This window comes from Leptodactylus fuscus, chromosome 3 (genome assembly GCF_031893055.1).
Source record: "Leptodactylus fuscus isolate aLepFus1 chromosome 3, aLepFus1.hap2, whole genome shotgun sequence".
Classification (NCBI taxonomy): Eukaryota; Metazoa; Chordata; class Amphibia; order Anura; family Leptodactylidae; genus Leptodactylus; species Leptodactylus fuscus.
In genome coordinates this window covers 20,037,932-20,048,133 of record NC_134267.1, presented here as the reverse complement: position 1 = coordinate 20,048,133, position 10,202 = coordinate 20,037,932, and the positions used below count along the sequence as shown (strand labels likewise).

General features: G+C 40.7%; 1 protein-coding gene across 2 annotated transcripts; it reads right to left on the bottom strand.

Annotated features, from left to right (window-relative positions):
• Positions 1-387: 387 nt before the first annotated feature.
• FAM177B (family with sequence similarity 177 member B) lies at positions 388-9,976 on the bottom strand. 2 transcript variants are annotated; one of them, XM_075266499.1, is made up of 6 exons: positions 9,888-9,976; positions 8,711-8,753; positions 5,864-6,013; positions 5,405-5,471; positions 4,367-4,464; positions 388-880 (listed from the first exon to the last, which is right to left on the bottom strand). In XM_075266499.1, the coding sequence occupies exons 2-6, from the start codon at positions 8,732-8,734 to the stop codon at positions 692-694; spliced, it is 528 nt and encodes a 175-aa protein (XP_075122600.1). In that variant the 5' UTR covers positions 8,735-8,753; positions 9,888-9,976; the 3' UTR covers positions 388-691. The 2 variants fall into 2 exon arrangements, with proteins under 2 accessions (XP_075122600.1, XP_075122601.1); XM_075266500.1 differs by lacking the exon at positions 9,888-9,976 and having other exon boundaries at positions 8,711-8,854.
• Between the last annotated feature and the right edge of the window lie 226 nt (positions 9,977-10,202).

Below are 10,202 nucleotides of genomic sequence, written 5' to 3'. Positions count from 1 at the left end.
AGGTTGTTTCTGCACCTATGAAGGCTCTAACATTGAAAAATTATTGATTTGAAACTGAGCCCAACAACCCTGAAATTTTTGGAATTGACAAACTCAATATTTTACAATTTGATTTGATTTTAATTTCTTAATTTAATAAATATTGATGAAAGTTTTATTTTTAGAAACCTGATGCAGATACTGAATTCCAGGTCTGAAATTGGTCAATGATCATTAGTGATCTGCACAAACGAATCTTTATCTTGTCCTTTATTAAATGAATAAAATTAATAAAACTATGTTCTTATAAATTATGGCTAAAAATATAAGTTCTGGCAATGAATTCAACCAGACTTGACTGTCAACAACCAAAATGTCCAGCTCTGTGCAGTAAAGGGGTTCCCATCGGAAAGATTGTCAGGTGTGTAGACCATGGATGACCAAACAGGTAATCAAACCAATTACGACATACAAGACCCATCAGTGGAGCAGATATAGGCTTCAGGCCACCCCATGTGTTACCGCAGGGTGTCTCATTGAGGCAATGGATTCTTCCATTGTTGGTTTCTTTTATACTATGATGAGCACTTTCCTTTGTTCTCTGTGACATTATTACAAGAGATACAATATCAGTCATCTAAGACGTCCATCGACTTGAGGTTAAAAAGTTTGCAAAGAGACCAGCTCCACTCTTTGGAGTTTGCAGACGGAGTCAATGGCTGGACTGAAGGATCTCCGAGTCCACCTGATACTCATCTCTGGATTCCGGAATATTGTCCGCTTCCTGAATACTTCCGTATTCCATGCTCTGCATCTGTAAGTGATGTCTTTCGTCAGGAGAGGTTTTATCTTCTGTTACTTTCACACCTTCACCCTCCTCTTCATCATCTTCATCGCTGTCCTGTAAGATCAATGAAATTGCTTTTATCAGAAATATTGCTATTTCTATTATACTTCTACGTTGGCCAGTGGCAAAATTCACCACTATCCAAATTTAAATCACAATTGTATTTTTTTAATTTAAGAATTTTTATTTTAGTCTGATTTTTATCGAAACCATCAACATTAGACAACAGAAAATACAAACACAACACAGGACTTATCACAGTTAGAATAAGGAAAAGGCAGTATATTTTAAGAATTTTTGGTGCTTTTTTTTTTCCTAAAAATTTTTGCAGTTCAAAATCTTGCCACAAAGCCTAAAATCATTTGGGACTTCCTGCCACTAGGAGATGGACCCATGGGTCATAAAACAATAATATGGAGCACAGACTATTGACACTTATATAAAAGTTAGGCTGCTTTCACACGGAGTAACGCTCCACTCATTCTGACACGTAGACACTAGTGATGAGCGAACACTAAAATGTCCGAGGTTCGAAATCCGATTCGAACAGCCGCACACTGTTCGACTGGATTTCGAACCCCATTATAGTCTATGGGGGGAAATGCTTGTTTGAGGGGTATGCAAAATTCGATAAAATTGTACTTACCAAGTCCACGAGTGATGGTCAGGCTGGATTCTCCTTGAAGTCTTCTCCCGGCGCAGCGCCTCCGCGGCGTCTTCCGACTGGAATTCACTCTGCCTAGGCATCGGGGCCTAGGCAGAGCCGATTGCGCATGCAGAGTGAATTCCAGCCGGAAGACGCCGCGGGGACGCTGCACGGAGAAGACTTCTAAAGGTAAGAGAAGAACCAGCGTTGATTGGCAGAATGTATAGCATTCTGCCAATCAACGCTGGTTCTGCATCGAACCACAGCTAGTAAGGGTCAGTTCACACGTGAAAACCGCCTAGCTTATTTGTGCGAGGTAAAAAACCTCGAGGAGTTTTTTTGACGCTGTTTTTTGCATTCCACGCGGTTTTTGACGAGGTTTTTGACGCGGTTTTCGCTAGCGGTTTTCGCTAGGGTTTTTTTTTCCTATATGTGCTATAGAAACTGCAGGCGAAAACCGCGCGTTTTTTTGCAAAAAACCGCGCGGTTTTGTGTGCAAAAAACCGCGCGTTTTTTTACCGTGCGGTTTTCGCCTCCCATTCACTTCTATGCAATTCTTCAGGCGTTTTCCGCCTGAAGAAAGGTCATGTCGCTTCTTCAGGCGGAAAACGCTAGGAGGAAAAAAAAAGCTAGTGGTCTACATAGACCACCATGTTAAAGGAGAGGTTTTTGAAGCGAATTCCGCTGTCAAAAACCTCCCCTTTGCCCACGTGTGAACTAGCCCTAAGTGTTCAATGTAGTACGAGTATTTTGAATACCGTAGTATTCGATCAAACACTACTTGCTCATCTCTAGTAGACACGTGTCAGAGCGAGGCGCTTCAAAACAGATTCCATTGACTTCAATGGGTGCCGTCTTATGCTCGCTACACATTGAAATTTATTGAGCGCGTAAGGGGGCATTTACGCGGAGTAACGTGCCGCGTGTTGTGGCACGTATACGGCGTGTGAGAGTTTGCGCGCCATATACGCTCCTATTGATTTCAATGGGAGTTAGGATCGTATACGCCGCGTTATTTTGCAGCCGCAAAATCATGGCCGCAAAATAATGCAGCGTATACGATCCTAACTCCCATTGAAATCAATGGAAGCGTATACGGCGTGCAAACACATCGCGCGACACGTTACTCTGTGTGAACGCACCCTAAGACGGCACCCATTAAAGTCAGTGGGATCTGTTTTGAAGCGCCGCACTGACATGTATTTACGTGTCTAAATGAGCGGTGCATTACTCCTTAACCCCTTAACGACCCTTGACGTAACTGTACGTCATGGGTCGCATGGGGATGTATGGAGCGAGCTCACACGCTGAGCTCGCTCCATACACGGCAGATGCCGGCTGTATAATACAGCCAGGACCTGCCACTAACAGCAGCGGTCGGTGCCCGAGCCGATCGCTGCTGTTAACCCTTTACACACTGCGGTCAAACGTGACCGCAGTGTGTAAACCGTGCCGGCGGCACGGGCGCCGCCATGTTTCCCTGATCGCCGCCCTCCTGAACGTCACATGAGGGCGGTGATCGGTTGCTATGACAGCCGGAAGCCTATTGAAGGCTTCCAGGCTTGTCTCTGCACTAGATCTATTAGACGATGCCAGAGGCAGCCTCTAATACAAGTGCTGCGATTTTCCTATTCACTGCAATACTGTAGTATTGCAGTGAATAGTATGAGCGATCAGACCCCCTAGGTTTCAAGGTACCTAAGGGGTCTGATCATAAATGTAACAGAAGAAAAAAAAAAGTTTTTAAAAGTATTAAAAAAATAAAAAAAATATAAAAGTTCAAATGACCCCCCTTTCCCTAGATCAGCTATAAAAGTAATTAAAGAACATTAAACATAAACATATTAGGTATCCCCGCGCTCCAAAATGCCCGAACTATTAGAATATTAAAACATTTATCCCGTACTGCGAATGGCGTAGCGGCAAAAAAAATACAAACAGCCAAAAAGCGTTTTTTTCAACACTTTGCCTCCTATAAAAAATTGAATAAAAAGTGATCAAACATCAGATCTTTCCCCAAATGGTATCAATAGAAACGTCATCTTGTCCCGCATAAAAAGACACCACAACCAGCTCCATACATGGAAATATGAAAAAGTTACAGGTGTTAGAACATGATGAGACAATTTTTTTTTTCTATTTTGCAAAGTTTATCATTTTTTTTAAAAGTATCAAAACATTTCAAATACTATATAAATTTGGTATCGCCGTGTTCGTACTGACGCGTAGAACACAGGTAACATGTCATTTGTACCAAACAGTGAACGCTGTAAAAATTAAACCCATAAGAAAATGGCGCAAATGCATTTTTTCTCCAATTGCACCTCATTCTGAATTTTTTTCCAGCTTCCCAGTACATTGCACAGCATATTGAATGGTGCCATTACAAAGAACAATTTGTCCCGCAAACAATAAGCCATCATGTGACTCTGTGAACTGAAAAATGAAAAAGTTATGGCTCTTGAAATGTGAGGAGGGAAAAACGAAAATGCGAAACCAAAAAATGGCCTGGTCCTTAAGGGGTTAACTAGGTATCCTCTGTGCCTGTAGAGAATGGAGTAGATTAGTTGTGACATCACCTATTGTGACTGGCAAATTTTGAGTCTTATCTACATATACATGATAGCTGTGACTATCCGTGGGTGCTGTGAGGTGACTGCTGCAAAGAAATCTACAGAAAATGGGAAGTCTCAGCATATAATTTGGCTTGGTGGCCAGAGTTAGAAATGCAGGTTTTTTTAGGAGTTTCTTGAAATATAGATAACATGATTTTTTTTTTTTTTTTTTAAAACACCAAAAATTCTTTTAAGAAATGATCAAGTTTAATACTGATTTTTAAAGAAAAGTTTATTTTCTGGTGATATATTCCCCAAGTATATTGTTTTTTCTCTTACCAATTCCTGTGCCTGTTGGTATTCATCAATGGCGTACTGATATTTAGGAACATTAAGGCCAAATAAAGTTGCCAACTGCCCACCGAGGTAGTCACAGGCTGAAATGAGAATGCAGGACAGTCTAGTATTACGTTCTAAGAAATAGATATTATTTGCCCATAGTAATTCTGATTTTCATGTTATTTTATAGAACCAACTTTAGGATTTTTATAGAATTTTATGTTAGAGGGTCAGACTACATCTGACATCAACATTACATGTGATATGACTAAGTTATTACTGATTTTTATGGATTCTTTGTATAACTGGACCCCTTACTTTTTTCACTCTTCCCATTTCTCTCCCCATATTTGGGGACACTCAACTTTTCTCTCCTCTACCTATTACATGTACTCTAAGGCCTCATTCAATCTGCGTTGGTATTCTGTCCGGGGGAGCCCACATGAGGACCTCCCCGATCCATGTGCCAGTGAAAGCACATGGATCCCATAGACTATAATGGGGTCCGTGTGCTTGTCGCCAGATTTCTGCAGGGATTAGGCGGATAGGAAAGTAGTTCACAATCTACCTTCCTGTCCGCATGATTCATGCAGGCAGTGTGTGTGGCAAGCACACGGACCCCATTATAGTCTATGGGATCCGTGTGCTTTTACTGCACGCCGCTTGCAGTTGCTTTCGGTATTCCGTTCTTTCCCTATACAGACTCCCCGAATGGAATACTGAATGTGAACGGAGGGTAAGAGTAAATTAATATGACAGAGATACAAATATATACATTGTAATTGATCTTGTTCAGCCTGGAGAACCATCAATTATTAACTCGTAATATCCCAGTAGAATATTTGAGATTTCACTTTCTAACCCAAAAACCATCAATAAAAACATAGTAACAATCAAACCAGTGTTCCGAAATGTTGGACGGATATTTTGCAATTAGGATTATTTTTGCATGTTTAATTTTTTGTCTAGTCGTTGTTGTAGGCATGCCGCCCACCAGATAACATAGTGGCAATTTTTATTGTAATTGTTAGAACTTACTGAAAAAGGCGGTTGTCGCTATTCGGAGAATCCAAAACTGCACGTAGGTCCTCCAGCTCATCTGCTTCTGTTAACAAATGCAAGAAACAGATTTGTCTGAGTATACCGGCCCAGAGTTACTAAGTTAGACAGTGTAATCTTAGTCTGAAAATACGCTTGTGAACATTTTATACATTGTCTAGTCTCTTTTATATCACTTTTTTAGTTGACTTTCCTTGGGTGAGAGTTTTATAACACTGTTGTTGCCTTTAAGCCACAACTTCTTCTTTCTGAGAATCCTCGCCCACATGTCTAGGAAGTCGAAAATTATTTAGCCCAACTAGATGCGTGAGGATGTTCCATATTGTGCCACGTTTATGTCACTGTCTAGTTGTGACCACGTTTAGTAAATCTGTGCCAATGCGTATAATATGGGGTAATGACTAGTGCGTTTTTTTTGGCCAAGGAATTAGACCATACCGTGTCTACATTCCGAAAGTCAATTGTCTGTTCTTGTTGTTCTTCATCATCCTCTTCTTCTGTACTGTACTCCTCCATGGTTTCTCCATTTGCAAAGTGGATTATCCTTCTGGGAACCCTTTTTTCGGCATCACCAAGTTCAACTTCTTTCTGGAGAGCAGAGGAACCTGTTAAGAACCTTGGAAATATACAAAAACCTAATGCAAAGGAAGAGGTTGCCCTCACCACCTAGTGAGATTCCACCACGACCCACAGAATAATATCTGCGTCCATCTCCTGTGACTTATAGTATTTCATTAGAACTGGAGTAAACAATGTATGGTAACCTTTCGTAACTCAACTCTCCGGGGGATAAGGGATACTCGGTGAATAACCAAATTCGCCCAACAATTGAGGATCAGGTAACTGGAAATTTTATCTAGAGAGTCCAGGATTTAACCCTCAATGTATTGAGTAGACTATTTTCAGAGCTTGTAGGTCCTCTACCCTCTTCCTATGAATTGCAACACCTTCCGCCATGTAGATTTCCAATTCATCCTTACCATGGGGACAGTAGGGATCATTTTTTAACCTATTTACACAAGTTTTCTGGCACAGATGGGTACAGTCCTATGAAAAAGTTTGGGCACCCCTATTAATCTTAATCATTTTTAGTTCTAAATATTTTGGTGTTTGCAACAGCCCTTTCAGTTTGATATATCTAATAACTGATGGACACAGTAATATTTCAGGATTGAAATGAGGTTTATTGTACTAAGAGAAAATGCGCAATATGCATTAAACCAAAATTTGACCGGTGCAAAAGTATGGGCACCTCAACAGAAAAGTGACATTAATATTTAGTAGATCCTCCTTTTGCAAAGATAACAGCCTCTAGTCGCTTCCTGTAGCTTTTAATCAGTTCCTGGATCCTGGATGAAGGTATTTTGGACCATTTCTTTCTACAAAACAATTCAAGTTCAGTTAAGTTTGATGGTCGCCGAGCATGGACAGCCCGCTCTCAAATGATCTGAAAACAAAGATTGTTTAACATAGTTGTTCAGGGGAAGGATACAAAACGTTGTCTCAGAGATTTAACCTGTCAGTTTCCACTGTGAGGAACATAGTAAGGAAATGGAAGACCACAGGGACAGTTCTTGTTAAGCCCAGAAGTGGCAGGCCAAGAAAAATATCAGAAAGGCAGAGAAGAAGAATGGTGAGAACAGTCAAGGACAATCCACAGACCACCTCCAAAGAGCTGCAGCATCATCTTGCTGCAGATGGTGTCACTGTGCATCAGTCAGCAATACAGTGCACTTTGCACAAGGAGAAGCTGTATGGGAGAGTGATGAGAAAGAAGCCGTTTCTGCACGTACGCCACAAATAGAGTTGCCTGAGGTATGAAAAAGCACATGTGGACAAGTCAGCTTCATTTTGGAAACAAAGATTGAGTTGTTTGGTTATAAAAAAAGGCGTTATGCATGGCGTCCAAAAAGAAACAGCATTCCAAGAAAAGCACTTGCTACCCACTGTAATATTTGGTGGAGGTTCCATCATGCTTTGGGGCTGTGTGGCCAATGCCGGCACCGGGAATCTTGTTAAAGTTGAGGGTCGCATGGATTCCACTCAGTATCAGCAGATTCTTGAGAATAATGTTCAAGAATCAGTGACGAAGTTGAAGTTATGCCGGGGATGGAGATTTCAGCAATACAATGTCCAAACACCGCTCCAAATCGACTCAGGCATTCATGCAGAGGAACAATTACAATGTTCTGGAATGGCCATCCCAGTCCCCAGACCTGAATATCATTGAACATCTGTGGGATGATTTGAAGCGGGCTGTCCATGCTCGGCGACCATCTAACTTAACTGAACTTGAATTGTTTGTCCAAAATACCTTTATCCAGGATCCAGGAACTGATTAAAACCTACAGGAAGCGACTAGAGACTGATATCTTTGCAAAAGGAGGATCTACTAAATATTAATGTCACTTTTCTGTTGAGGTGCCCATACTTTTGCACTGGTCAAATTTTGGTTTAATGCATATTGCACATTCTCTGTTAGTACAATAAACCTCATTTCAATCCTGAAATATTACTGTGTCCATCAGTTATTAGATATATCAAAATGAAATGGCTGCTGCAAACACCAAAATATTTAGAACTAAAAATGATTAAGAGGGGTGCCCAAACTTTTTCATGGGACTGTATATTTGTGGTTGTTCTTGTAACCAACTATGGAGTAAAGCCAAAGGGGTAAATTTATTAAAATTGTGAAATTTTACAACAGTTTGACTTGTCTAAAGCTGAGCAAAATTCAAAAAGTGGCTTGAAAAATTTTGCTCTCGTTATTCAGTTTCGTTCTCCACGGTTCTGAAATTTTGATGGTTCTTCACCTGCTGATGCACTAAAAAGTTGGTCCATGTTCTAAATACAAAAATATCAAAACCTTTTCAAACACAGACAGAAATCCAAAATGCTGAGCCCTATAAGAAAATCTTTAAAAAAAATTTGGGCAAAAACAGAAGAACACGCCAGTAATTTAATGCAAAAAATTCAGACTCTAAAAAATTTGACTTGATTAAATCTTCCCATGGCCACAATTTTATGTGGATGTTTTGTTTGATTCCATATGAGCCCAACAGATACAAAATAGAGACAGCATCTCGTTGTGTTAACCCCTGTTACTTCCCTAATACCCCTACTGATCAAAATAAGGAAGTGGCTGCAAAACAACATTTCTTAAGGATTTTTGTCTGCAGATTCAAGACTTAAAGATGAGCAGTTGTATGGTAACTCCAGAGATCACCCTTGATGAGAATATTCCCCGACTTTCCACAAATATCTATGGAGCTCTATGTAACTCACCAGTGCTGCCTCTCCGTCCTCCATGTCCCCTTTCACCTTCTTTCTGGAAAACAAGAAATTCAAGATGCGAGTGTTACAAGTTGTACAGCTCCTGTGCCGTCCTCATGTGGGTGGGACACAGGCAGTACGGGATAGTATCAGGATCTGCTCGGTAAGTGTGACAAGGCTGGAATACAAGTGACTGACTGAAGTCTAGCTTTACAGTGCTTGGCAGTGTCCGCTTTTAAAGGGCCAGTACCAACAGGTCCGTATACTGTAGAGCTTAAAAATGTCACGATTGATGCATTCAGAATAAAGAAATCCATTTGTGGGGGTGGAGGGAGTCATGTTGCGGTGCTATTTACATTAAAGACTTTTTTTTACCATCAGTTTTTCCATATGAGATCTTGTTTTTTGCAGGACAAGTTATTTTTTTAAATTTTAATTTATCGAGCACAGGAAGCCGTTACATTGTGTGCAAGTAAAGAATATTCTCATTTTTGCATATTTATGCAGTATTTTCATGAGACTGTATAATGGGAATACCATGGTTCATAAGTAAAATGTGGTGATCACCCAGCTTTCCCAGAGATCAGCAGCAAGGTATTGTTCATACGGTATCTATCATAAAATCCCAGCACTTGCCTGTTACTGATCACCTCTACCAGGATGTTCAGAAAAGGTTAGGTGTGAGTGATTTGTGATAAATGGATACATTGGAGACTCTGCACACAGCATGCTCAGATTGTATACAAGGCAGATTTGAGCCAGGGAGTTTTATAACTTTATAGCTATACGTAAAACAGACTATCCTATAATATTACCGCACCCTGGTCCCTTGTGGTAGAAATGATACAATGATACACTGGAAATTCTGCAAACAGCACACAAAGGTAGTTTAGCCAGTAAAAGTGTGTCAGGAAATTTTACAACTACAGCTGATGTTCCCCCATATCTGGATCAATTCTCTATACATGTGGACACAGAAAAGAACATGGAACTGAATGGGGAGGGCGAGGAGATGAATGGCACAGGCTATGTTCTTTACCCTGGTCCATTCATGTGGCATAAATGTATGACAAGAACGTATGCAAAATCTGAAGCAAGAAAAGCTGTTTCTGAAACATGGGGCCTCAGCTTTAAAGTGTAAATTGTACTGGAATTTACAGCTTATCCAATGTCTCAAAGTTTTACTTACTTTCACGCAGCTGCTTCCAATCTGTGTGCCACTCCAGTCTGGTTTCAGTCTAGTGACGGCTGAGCAGTGGTGTCATCATCTGCCAGGGAGGCTGTATAGTAAATACGCCCTGACTGTATATGGAGCATGACCCAGGGGTGGGAGCGCCCTATACAGACTTCATCTAGCCAGGGGAGGTTTTTCCAAGCATTAAAAATACACGTGTCAGGTCTCCTTTTAAGACTGAATGCATGGTGTGACAAAGTACAAGAATCTTGTGATGTATAAGGAAATACATGGCTGCAGGATGTAGGCTGTCAGTCTTTCCCTATGTCA